Source organism: Cervus canadensis, chromosome 7, assembly GCF_019320065.1.
Source record: "Cervus canadensis isolate Bull #8, Minnesota chromosome 7, ASM1932006v1, whole genome shotgun sequence".
Taxonomy (NCBI): Eukaryota; Metazoa; Chordata; class Mammalia; order Artiodactyla; family Cervidae; genus Cervus; species Cervus canadensis.
In genome coordinates, this window is record NC_057392.1 from 33614154 (window position 1) to 33627382 (window position 13229).

General features: G+C 45.7%; 1 protein-coding gene across 1 annotated transcript in view; it reads right to left on the minus strand.

Annotated features, from left to right (window-relative positions):
• Nucleotides 1-367: 367 nt before the first annotated feature.
• The window catches only part of EFHB (EF-hand domain family member B), a 60228-nt gene continuing 47366 nt past the window's right edge, over nt 368-13229 (minus strand). The window contains exons 10-13 of the mRNA XM_043474100.1: nt 9655-9862; nt 6982-7194; nt 5009-5190; nt 368-701 (exon numbers count right to left, since the gene is read on the minus strand). Of these exons, the coding sequence (XP_043330035.1) occupies nt 528-701; nt 5009-5190; nt 6982-7194; nt 9655-9862 (777 nt within the window). The 3' untranslated portion in view covers nt 368-527. The remainder of the gene's footprint in view (nt 702-5008; nt 5191-6981; nt 7195-9654; nt 9863-13229) is intronic.

The window sequence follows — 13229 nt, forward strand, 5'->3', positions numbered from 1 at the left end:
CATAGATGTGAAAAGCCACCAGCCATTGTCTTTGTTGAAGTCAAGTTTTTTCTCCCTGAATCCACTCCTTGTAATTAAATCTGTTTTCCTCAGATGCTGACAGAGACATAAAAGCCCATCAAGCTTCAGCTGTGTCATAGTGACGCCTACAGAGAAAAACAACAAAATGCTGAAGGCAAAATTTTGTGAACCTGGTATCACAAACCAGACTTTGAATCTCAGACCACCCACTAAAATGCTGAGAATTCTTAAGCATACTAAACATGGACAAACTTCCAATATATTCTGAGCTACACCTTGGGTGCATTAGTTAACTCCTAGTGCTTGTCAAGTTCTTTGGTGCTTTATAGGAAACAAGAAAATAAGCTTTAAAATTCAAAATCGAATTTATTAGCAATGCATCCAGGCATATGAGCCCTACCACAGTGATTGCTGAATTATAATATCTAAAACCAGAATGGACTGAACATATTAGGTGAACACAGATTTAGCAATTCTCCGATCTAAATGAATGAACTCCACAAAGATCATGTGGCCGTTTTGCACTTGGTTCGGTCTGCATGTTTTAACTCATCCAGAACATTTCTGATGCTCTCAACACAAACTTCTCCTCTGTGGTGTTTTTTTGATGCAAGATTCCATACATTTTCAAATTCATCCTCAGAAAGCTTGACACCAATGTTACATAGTATCTCTGAAATCTGGGGGGGGGGGGGGGGAAGAAACATTGAAATCAGACCAAGATTTATGGGTATTTTAGTCTGTATTTTTTTAAATATCTTTGTAATATCTAAGACTATGGACGTTTATCCCTTAAAAAGTGTGTGGATGTGTGTGTGGATATGTGTCTGTGTGTGCACTTATTGCATATAAGCACATACCAAAATTCCAGGCCTCTCGGTTCAGGAATCATTTTGTAAACGTGAATGAATATGAGGGTGTTCAGCTGTACTAGCCAATACACAAAGCTCCTTTCGACTCTAAGTGTTTCTGATTAAAAGGAGGCAGCCAGGGACTTCTCTGGCATCCCAGTGGTTAAGACTCTGATCTTCCAATGCAGGGGGTGTGGGTTCGATCCACAGGGAAAAATAGATAAATAAAAAATAAATTTAAAAAACTTTAAATAAAGAGAGACAGCCAAATTCAAGGAGAAAGAGTAAAAGAATTAAAGATGGCAGCCTCACTAGATTTGACTTCTCTTCCGGTGACCCCTTATGTGTGTTATCTAAACCCCTAGCATGTTAGTTTCTCTTCTTTAAAATAACATTTATGAAACATCTCTAACTGGCCTGTTGTAAACTTTAACGATACTTGTGGGTATGCCAATATCAGAGAGACAGTGTAAGCTTGAGCAAGTGAGTGGACTCAAACCTGAGCACGTTGGAGCTCCCTGGCAGCCCAGTGGTTAGGACTCAGGCCTGGGTTCCAATCCCTGGTCTGGGGACTAAGATCCCACAAGCCACGGAGCATGGCCAAAAAAAAACCTGAGTAAGCTGAAAACCAGCAAACTTTATTAGTCATCTCTCTGCAGTGATAAATAGTAAAAGAGAGAAGGGAGGGGGAGAAACACGGTTTAAATGTCCCAGGGAAAATAAAGAAGGGAGAGAGAAGAACAAGTAGTGGGAAGAAACATTAGGATGAGTAGAGAGGAGAAAAGATTTGGGGGGGGAAATGAAACCAAAAGAGGAAAAGCATTTACTATAAAGTCAACAGGAGGGAAGCAAAGAAGGAAATGGAAAGAGCGGTTAGACAGTGAACAGCAAAACCAAAGAAGTGGCACAGCTGCCGAACACACCTCCTGAACGGAACCCTAACAACCAAAAGGTCCCCTGGACGTGATGTGTCTTGTGGGAAACTAGCAGTAAAATCAACCACACTCGAGATTCAGAAGAGCAGGGCTGCCGGCAGCGGCAGCTACAGCAGAGGTGACTCAAGGCCGGGCACAGCTTCTGTTCCCACCCAGCGTCGGGGAGAGCATGTCCCTGCAGAGTGCACCCAGGAGGGGGTCTTGGGCATTCCAGGTCTCCTCCCCGGCTTCCTCCTCTGCTCCTTGGGAGGCATTTCTACTCCATCCTGTGTATTGACTAGCTAACAGAAACAGAAACCCATCCATTCTAAGGGGTTCCCAGGTGGCGCTAGTGGTAGAGTCTGCCTGCCCATGCAGGAGATGCGGGAGACTCAGGTTCAATCCCTGAGTAGGGAAGATCCCCTGGAGAAGGAAATGGCAACCGGCCCCAGCATTCTTGCCTGGAGAATCCCATGGACACAGGAGTCTGGCAGGCTACAGTCCACGGGGTCACAAAGAGTCAGACACGACTGAGCTGAGTGACTGAGCACACACATCTATTCTCAGGGTGATGTCCTCCAACCAGGCCTCAAGGTCCTTTTTTTTTAATAAACTTTTCTTAGAGCAGTTTTAGGTTTCTAGAAAAACTGAGCAGAAATTACAGAGAGCTCCCATATGCTCTATCACTTGCACCCCCATTTCCCTTATTACTAATTCTTTTTAAAAGTTTATTTGCGGCCGTGCTGGGTCTTCGTTGCTGTGCAAGGGCTTTCTCTGCTTGCGGTGTGCTGGCTTTTCAGTGAGGGGATCTCTCTTGTGGTGGAGCTCGGGCTGCAGGGCACGTAGCCCTGTCAGTAGCTGTGACACCTGAGTCCAGTAGGTGCAGCCCCAGCCTCCAGGGCACAAGCTCAGTAACTCTGGCCAAGGCTCCGGGGCACAGGCTCAGTAGCCGTGGTCGAGGCTCCGGGGCACAGGCTAAGTAGTTGTGGCTGAGGCTCCGGGGCAAAGGCTCAGTAGCCGTGGCTCTCAGGCTCTGGGGCACAGGCTCAGTAACGTGGCTCAGGCTCCGGGGCACAGGCTCAGTAGTCGTAGCCCTTGGGCTCAGCTGCTCACCACATGTGGGATCTTCCTGAACCAGGAATCGAATCCCTGTCCCCTGCATTGGCAGGTGGATTCTTAACTACTGGAACACTAGGTAAGCCCCTTTTAATATCTCTTTCTTTTTTTAGCTGTGCCACACGACATGTGGGATTTTATTTCCCAGAGATCAAACCCCTGGTGCATTGAAAGTGCAGTCTTAACCACTGGACCACCAGAAACGTTGCATTAAGTGTAGTATATCTGTTACAAGCAATGAGCCAGGATTGATACAGTATTATTAACTGAAGTCCACAGTTCACGTTAAGGTTCACTCTCTGTGTTGCATAACCTATGGATTTTGACAAATGTATAATGATGTGTATCCACCATTAGGTGGCGGTAGTGTAAAGAACTCGCCAGCCAATGCAGGAGACGTAAGAGGCGAGAGTTCGATCCCTGGGTCCTGAAGATCCCCTGGAGAAGGGAATGGGAACCCACTCCGGTATCTTGCTTGGAGAATCCCATGGACAGAGGAGTCTGGCAAACAGCAGTGCAGAGAGTCGCAGAGTCGGACACGGCTGAAGCGATTTAGCACACACCGTTATGGTATCATACAGGACGGTTTCACGGCCTTAGAGATCCTCTGTGCTACAGCTATTTATCCCCCATCTTCCCTCCAAGCCTCTGGCACACTGGTCTTCTGTCTCCATGGCTTTGCCTTTTCTAGAATATCATTTGGTTGGAATACTATATGTGCAAGCCTCTGGGTTCTTTCTACCCAGAATCATGAGATAAACAATGACTTACTGGTTAAAAGAACTTTTGGTTTTTTTTAGTTAAAAGAATTTTAAGCATCAGGAAACAAGCAGGAGATTTTAATTTCTTTTATCGGCCCTAACAGCCTATTTCATAGGCCCTTTAGAGTGACTGAGGGAAGAGAAAAATACAGTCTGGGGGTGTCTCCTCTCCACCCGCTCTGTGATGGATCGAGGGTCCCTTCTTTGGGACCAGCCAGCAGGCATCGTCCTCTGTCTTTCTGCCCACCCCCATGCAGTAGGGATGAATCACTGCAATGAATCTGTGACTAAGTCTGCAAGTTTGTAAGTGAGGGACCCTTCGTCTGAAGTCCTGGAAAGCATCCTAGGTCTGTTCACATCATTCCCAGCTCTGGATCTGAGAGCTCAAAGAAGGACTTGCTCCCTAGATCACAACTTGCCTTCCACAATGGCAGATCCAGACGGGCTGCTCTGACCCAGACCTGCTATTACTTCTCGGCCCTCAGAACCCCAGCGGCTATTCTGGCCTAGCCGGTTGCACCTGCTTGAAACACAACATAGGAATAAAATCACCTGGGGTGTGACGACCGAGTTTTCCAAGTGAAAAAAATGAGACACATGTGGGACTGACAAATGAAAACAGGGCAGAACATTTTACATCAGGGCTTGCTGCCATCACCTGAGATAACAGCTCACAGAGAAGGCAGAGGGGCCCTCCTCACACGCACTCTGTGGTTTTTGGGACCACCACAGGGAGACTCACACAAGGAAGGGACTGAGCATCTTTGCTTTTATAAAAAAATTATCTTCAGCTGTGCTGGGTCTTCGCTGCTGCATGCGGGCTTTCTCCAGGTGTGGTGAGCAGGTCTTCTCTCCAGTCACAGTGGGGGCTTCTGACTACGGGGGCTTCTCTCGTCATGGAGCGTGGGCTCCAGAACACAGGCGGTAGCTGCAGTGTGAGGGCTTAGATGCCTCCTGGCATGTGGACTCTCCCCACCGGGGATCGAACCCATGTCCCCTGCATTGGCAGGCAGATTCTTAACCACTGGGCCACCAGGGAAGTCCTGAGCTTCTTTGCTTTTACTCAGCAAAGAAGAGTGTTGAATGTTAGGAAAACATTTTTCTTTTTAGACATAGGTCATGGTGAATATATGACATGAGTGAAATGCCTCTTATCAGAGTAAGTTCTACTTGAAGAACTGTACCAAATATCACAACCAAATTGCATATGATCCTCGGGAATCCTAATGTGAGGGGCTCCTGATGACTTCTGTAATGTAAGAGCTCAAGTAAATAACCTTTCCATCTTTGTGTGCCAATGTGAAGTTGGCCTTTCTTTCAACACTTTTGAGATCCCATGCGGTACCTCTTGTTTGGATCTGGTCTTGAAGAAGTCCCTTTCAAACACGCCTTTCTGGGCAAAGATGGTAGGATGCAGCAGTGAGTAGGCATTTCCCTCCTCACCGTAACTGGTCCTGTCGCTGACTCGGCGAATTTGGGGGGCAGGAATATCGGACCGAATGGTTGGAACACCATACGTGGGGTAACCTAGGACATCAATCAAGGGGGAAAACAGACATTCTAAATACAGCAGCTGCCAGCCACAGGGCCACTGAGCACTAGAAATGTAGCCAGTCCAAACTGAGATGTGCTGTGAGTGTGGTATACACAATTTCAAAGATTTAGTTAGTACCCAAAGAAAGAATGTAGAACATTTAATTAGTCATCTTATATTGATTCCTTGTTGAGATGACAATGCTTTGGAGATACATATTGTGTATCATATATACATACAATAGTACAAATATGTACTATTTAAAAGAAAACTTCTGGCTGCTCCATGTGGCTCTCGGGATCTTAGTTCCCTAACCAGGTACTGAATCTGGGCCACAGCTGTGAAAGCAAGGAGTCCTAGCCACTGGACTGCCAGGGAATTCCCAATATACTATCCAAGTTAATTGCACTTGTTTCTTCTTCTTAATGTGACTACTAAAAATTTTAAATACATATGATGACGACTGTATTTCTGTTGGACAGGACTATTCCACAGAGAACAGCAAGATCTCATCACAACAGAATATAAAGTGTGTCTATGAAATTCAGTAAAGAAAAACATGTAAATCCTTAATCATGGCCTTACTCCAAAAAAGGGATCTTGACCAACATAAAAGAGCCTTTCTAAATAACCAGCATTCATCATGATTGGTACTGAGATTTTGGGGTCTATGAGTTGAATTGTATCCTCCCCAGACTCTAATGTTAAAGTCCTAACCCTAGTACCTCAAGAGGTGGCCTTATTTGGAAATAGGGTCATTGCAGGAATAATTAAAATGTGGTCATACTGGAGAAGGATGGACCCTTAGTCCAATACGCCTGGAGTTCTTATAAAAAGGGGACGCAGGGGCATGGACACTCACACGGGAGAAAACCACATGAAGATGAAGGCAGAGATCAGGCTGATGCAGCAGAAAGCGGGCAGCACCAAAGACTGCCAGCAAACACCCAGAAGCCAGGATGGGCCTGAGGAAAAGGCCCCCTCACAGACTCAGAAGGAAGCCAGCCTGCCAACACCCTGATCTCGGACTTCCAGCCATCGTGGAATCATCAATTTCTTTTTTCTTTTTTTTAAATTTTATTTATTTTAATTTTTATTGCAATACAGTTGCTTTACAACGCTCTGTTAGTTTCTACTGCAACAGCAAAGTGAATCTGAGTGGTGACCTAAATAGGAAGGAAATCCAAAAAAGAGATGATCAATTTCCGCTGTTAAACCATTCAGTTTGTGGTATTTGTTGCGACAGCTCTAGCAGACTAACAGATGGAGAATGAAACTGAAGGCACTCTTCTCTAACAGCTCCTCAAATATTTGAGGGAAAATCTGTTTCTAGCTAAGAATCACTTGATTTAAGTCTCCTACCACTTGGGACTTCCCTGGTGGTCCAGGGGTTAAAACTCCAGGCTCTCAATGCAGGGGGCATCAGTTTGATCCCTAGTCGGAAAAGTAAGATCCCAAATGCTTCATGGTGCAGCCAAAAGGAGTCTCCTACCACTTGGTGAATTCTGAATTATGACAATATCTAACATTCGGGCTTCTGAGCTATAATGGTTTCAATTTCATTAACACAGAGAGAATCATTTTACTTGGGTCACCATGAACACTAGCTCAATTCAGCCTATATCAAGTAAGCCCCCCTGGCTGCTTAGAACACAAGGTTGAATGAAAGGTCCTAGGCTTTGAGAAAGTTAAGAGTCTAATGGAGGCTGGGTACAATACAAGGGCACTCCCCTTCTGCGTTTGCTGCTCCTTTTAAAGCTCAGCATATAAGGTGACAAACTTACAAGTAGAAGGAACAGCGCCTACAACCGCACTGATCTCGGAAGAAGTCGTCTTGTAGTGATTAGAAACTTTATCGCTTGGCCTCAGAAGTGTCCGCAGAGTCTTTTCTGAGCTCCCTGGTTCTTTTAAGACAATATCTTCAGGCTTTAACAGGAGAGCTGGTTCAGATTCTTCTACATTAGCCTCACCAGGGTTTGCACAATCCGGTTTTCTACCTTCAAACAAAGAGGGAAATGGGGGGGTGAGGGGGGGAGTACAGGACAAAGTTACACCCCAGAGCTCGCCCTGTAGCAAGGTGAGTTTTCGCAGCTGGTCTCTTCTTGCTGGTGGAACGGGAGCCTGAGCTGGTGCAGACACGTCACTGACACCAGAACTCGCTGCGGAAGCCCAAGTTCATACACCAGGAAATGGGAACAACGTCTACAATTTCTAGTCACCACTCTGCTCATTTCACTCTAGAATAAAGCTTTTCAGTCTGAAACACCAAAAGAAAACAGAAAACTTGTTTTTTCTTTCTTCTCTTTTAAAATTGGAGCTCATTTTCATATTTGACTTGAATACAGGATTACCAGAGCTGTTGCTAGGACTATGCCCTGGGAAAGGTAAGAGAAGATGTATTTGGAGTTACAAACGCCACACAAGCCCTGGATCGCGGCGGGGGGGCGCCACGCACTGCAACATTTGGAGAAGTGAGGAGAACTCGCTGGGCGCGCCCAGTTCTATAAATAGCCCCCTCCAAGTCAGCGTACAAAAGCCTGAGGCGCGGCTGCCTTGCTTAGGCTCGGCCGCCTTGCTTAGGCTCGGCCCTCCTCCGCAGCCGCGCTTCGCGCAGGCAGCTGCGCGGCCGAGGACTCAGTCCTGCCGCAGAGTCTCCCGCACCGGAAGTGCGCCGCCTGCGCTGGGAGCAGAGGGGCGGGAGCGAAGGCGGGCGGCGCCCGGCGTCCGCCGGGACCGGAAGACACCTGAGCCCCGCCCCTCCCTCAGCTCCTTCGGCCGCGGCCTCGAAAGCGTCAGGCCCAGGGTCCCAGATCCTTTAATGCCCTCCGCGCGCCCCTCCTCCTAAAGGCAGAAATCCGGAACAAGGGTGAAAAAGGTTTTAGAAAACTTCCAGAAAGCCAGCTCCTTGAAGAACCCAGCCCCTTTTCTCTAGCCGACAACACTGGGACAGACCATTCCTAAGCTCCTGCTGACTGACCCACCTTAGAAGAAAAGGAAAGCGGAAAAACCCCAAAACTGAAAAGGGCTGCTGAAGTCAGGACCGCAAAACCAGGAACAATTTGAAGAACCATCTGGTTTGAAAACAGGCTTCTGCTTTCCCTACTACTTCATGAGTTGTGCCAAGAAGAATACTGTCACCCTCTGCTTATTTCTGAGAGGATTAGGGTAGAGCTGTTTTCTATAAGAAGCTTCATTAGGTAAAAAACGATCTTCCTGCTCTCCTTCTAGTGGATAGAGTAGAAAAGCCATCCCAGAAACTGGTAAGGGCGCCCATCCTCAATAAAGCCCAAAATGTGGCATTGGTTTTGCAGGAATAAAAGTGAAAACTTTTTAAAGGGAGAGATATTCCAAGAGGAGATAAAAATGCAAACAACCTTTTAAAAGGTAATCATCTCTAATAATCCAGACTTGAAAATTAAAGCAAATGAGGTATCATTATATAACAACTAAATTACCAGAATGTTTGAAATAACACTCAGTGGTAACTAGATTGGAGTAAAACCTTCTCACAGTCTTGACTGATAAAACTGCAAATTGGTACAATCATTGAAAAAGGCAAAATGAAAACAGTTACTTCTGGGACAAAAATGATATTCTTAAGAAATGAGGTATTAAAAAAAAGAAATGAGATATAATTAGAAACAGAAAGCTTTCTGAAAGATGATAATCGTTAGACGGTCACTCATATTACTCTTGAAATATCTGGAAATAACCTAAGTTCTAGAGAGTGAGGAAATGGTTTAGTAATTTACAATACATCAGTGTGAAGGAACTGAAAATGAAGTTTACAGAAATCGTGAAAGTATCTCTTTGTTCCATAGAAATTTGAGACCTGAGTTTTTTTTAAGCCAAATAAAAATGGTACATTCACTGTGATTTTAGCTATTTTAAAGTATTTCCATACACACATGCACATATGTATTTCTACATATGTATATATGCATATCTATATGTGGTTAGTGACACAGGAAGATAATGGGTAAACATGAAAATATTTGAATAAAGTCAAGATTATGGTTGTCCTTTTCTTTAAAAATGTAAAAGATCAAGTTCTATTTTACAATTGACTTTTCCAGGGAAAGGAAGCTAATTTCTCTAAGAATATGGTTTTCAAACATCTTTCTTAGGAACTCTCTTTCATATTTTGGGCTTCTGTGTAAATTGCTTTGCTCATAACTGTTCTGAGTAAGTAATATATCATTCCAAACTCAAGAGATACCAAAACATAGACTGTCCCTTAGCAATCTATCCCTACCTCACCTCCCCAGAAATAATAAATGTTATCAAATTCTTTCCTGTCCTTCCCAGATATTCTATGCATGAAAAAGAAAATAAATATGTATATATGTGCATATTTCTAAATACATAATATTAAAGTTGACAAGAGTTGAACTCCCAGGACAAAGAAAACATGAAAGTACATTTAAGAAGTTAGCAAACCTTCAAAAATTAAATACCTTTAATGAGGACCCTCTCTTCATACTCTTTAAGGGGGGTTTTATCTTTCCAGGTAAGAAAATTCGCAAATTCGAGGTAGCTAATCAGCCCATCATTATCCACATCACAGTATTCAAATAGCTGGTCCAGGAGCTTCTCGTCTAAGTGCAAGCTGGCCTGGTCACACGCTTCCTGAAGCTCAGCTTTGTCTATCACCCCATCTCCCTTCTGTTAGACACAAAGCAAGAAAAGGTGACATGAGCATTGTCTTCAAGAGCAGAGTGGGCAACATCTGTTATTTCCCTTGAGAAAAAAAAGTCTGTCACATAAATTCCAAGAATCTGTCTTATTTTTCACGTAAGAAGAGTCAAACTTTAAGTGAGATTGGTCCTCATTGTGTCCATCTGATACATACCCAGTAATTTCAACACTTTCTTCATTTTAGTATCTTTGTCTTTAAATCGTGCTGCCTACACTCTGGTGGAACAGGCCCAAGCATGATCCATGCTTGACATTTCATTTGACCAGCACTGTATACTTCCCACAACTTCCTACAACTTTCCATGCTTCCAAAGCTTTGAAAACCTCTGGTGTTCCAACTGGGCAGCCCATGGTCCTCCACGCCACTGCCTGATAAAGAGGAGAAAGTGGGAAGTGACTGCAGGCTGAGCACAGAGAGGTGGGTTCAAAGACAGCTGCCTCTGGAGAACTCCCTGGCGGTACAGTGAGCAGTTAAGACTCCACGCTTCTTCCTCTGAAGGGAATATGGGTTCAATTCCTGGTCAAGGATCTAAGATCCAGCTACACTCTAGCTGTTAACACTCCCCTGAGCAAGAGGGGAAGTTTCCACCATTTCAGGCAACAGTTAAAGACAGAAGCACTTAAGGTGAGCTGCAAAGCAGGAAAGGGAAATTTAGAAAGGCTGTGGACAGAACTGGCTGATTCACTTGGAGGGGTGAGGACCTGGAGCACAGAATGCTTGTTAAGGAGGAATGGCCAGAGCAGACGTCTTGCCACTCAGCCCTGCTGCAGCCTGTCAAGCCCACCTTAAATCCACCCAAGCTGACTGTGAAAGGTCCAAGCCTCCCTGCCAGCTGCCACAAAGGAGCTTTGCCCTCTAGAGAGACTTCCCTGAGACAGATAAACTCCCAAGGGAAACCATGAATGACTCACTGGCTAGTATTCGGCTCCTAGGCCCAGAGTTGGAGTCACAACGCTGACAAAGGCAATCCCTTGGAAAATGAGAAACTGACCCATGAATTCCAGATGAATTCTAGATAAGTTCCTGCAGCCAGACCCACAGGCCTGGAGAACGTTCCTAACCCTCCTGTTGAAACAGAATTAGAATGTAAAATATATTATCTTAGCAGGGAGCTGCAATGTCCTGGATAAAGCAGACTGCTTTATGAAATTCTCTGCTGCATGCCCAAGTCAACAAAAAATGCAGACCCTACAGTCCTAACAGAAAAGCAATGGGGGATAAGGGGGATGGCTGTTGAATCAAGGGTCCCCCAAACTAAAATAGATGGTGGCAATAATGAAAATAAATGCTTCTTACTCACCAGGGACAGAGCCACTTCTGCCTCTGCATCCTTTATTTCTCCCTCCCCCACACACAAAACCCAGCTGTTCTAAGGAGGACGTTGACTAGGTGCAAGCCAAAGTCCCCTCGTCCCCAGGGGGACAACAGGCCGCAGGTATATGTGCAACTTCAGGAGGCAGGGACTCAAACTGCTCTGGCTTCATAGGCTGTGGGTGCCAAAGCTGCCATCCCACTCAGTCTGTAACTAGCAGAGATGTCAGGAATCCGCTGGTGGGGCTTGGGCAGGGTTTGCTCAAAGTAGAGAAGGAAGGTTCACAGTGTATTATTTCTGTGGCTTCCACTGCTGGATGTATAATTGTGTTGCTGCTCTCCATACCCGTCTGGGGAATATTCCGGCACTTCTGATCAGAAGCCACATGGAGACAAGCTAGGACCTTTGGGGCCTCACAAGCCTCATGACCCCTTTGAACAGCAAGTCTCTATGAATATCGGTTTCACGAACTTGAAGCCCAGGGTCCTCACTGGTCTGCTGTGGCTTTCAACCTCAGTGAGAGCTATTAAGGACCAAAACAAGCAGTCACTCTCCTCAGTGGGTGGAACTTGTTTATTTTCATGGTTCCAGCCAGCACTCCCCTTGATGAACCTGTATATTTTTACTGACTCTTGGATTGTTGCCAGTGGCCTGTCACTCTCGTTGCCACATGGAAAACTACTGATTGGAAGATTAAAGACGCCTCTTTTCGCGTCAGATAGGTGGATAAACAGAGGAATGGATAAAGAAGCTGTGGTACATACATTCAGTGGAATATTACTCAGCAACAAAAAAGAGCAAAATAATGCTATATTTGCAGCAACAGGGATGGACCTAGAGACTGTCATACTGCGTGAAGTGAATCAGACACAGAAAGACAAATATCGTATGACATCACTTACATGTGAAATCTAAAAAAAAGCAGGAGATCCAAATGAACTCATTTGCAAAGCAGAAGTAGAGTCATGGATGTAGAAAACAAACATGGTTACCAGGGGATGGAGGCACAGTGATAAGCTGGGGACTGAGAATGCCATGTACACACTCTGCGTGTGCTAAGTCACTTCTGTCGTGTCTGACTCATTGTGACCCTGTGGACTGCAGCCCACCAGGTTCCACTGTCCATGGGATTCTCCAGGCAAGAATACTGGAGGGGGTTGCTATGCCCTCCTCCAGGGGTCTTCCCGACCCAGGGATTGAACCTGCATTTACTACTATGTATAAAATAGATAACTAATAAAGACCTACTGTATAGCACAGGGAACTCTACTCAGTCCTCTGAAATGGTCTATGTGGAAAAGAATCTAAAAACAAGTGGACATATGTGTATGCATGACTGATTCACTTTGCTGGACACCTGAAACTAACACATTATAAATCAACTCTACTCCAATAAAAATTTTTAAAAAAGAAAACCCTGGAAACAAATCACAGCTGCTGAGTGAACCATCCAAGTAATTCACACAGCTGCCCATAATAAGGGTCCATCCTCCAATAAGAATGGCTGGGATAAAGCTTCAGAGGGCGCCTGGACCACCCAGGGGGCCACTGTCACTGCGGGGATCCATCCTTGCACCAGACATGGCAGTACAGTTACCATCAGACCAGGCGCCAAGTAAAGCCACCGGCCTGAGCAGAGGCTCCACCACAGGCCGAACTGGCGACTCCTGCCTCCAGCCTCGACGTTTGTCTCGTGGTGAGAGAGACTCACCGCGCAGGAGGCATTGCCCCACGCTCCGGCCACATTGACAAGGTGAACCTGTGTCCCCTCCCAGAACTGCTGGCGGCGCCTGTCGCTGCTGACACATCTTCAAGTTACGGAGTCGAGAGTTCAGGCCAGTGAGCCAGCTCCAGTCACAGAAGCGTGGCCATGGAGTGCATCTGAGTCATGCACTCAGCCTGGCGGTGGCAAGACTTACAGCCCAGAGGCTCCTCAGCAATGAGCTGTCAGTCCAGGCCCTCAATGAGCCCTCCCTGCCCCCAGGCACCCACAGCCGCCTGGTTACTGAACCTTCCTCCCC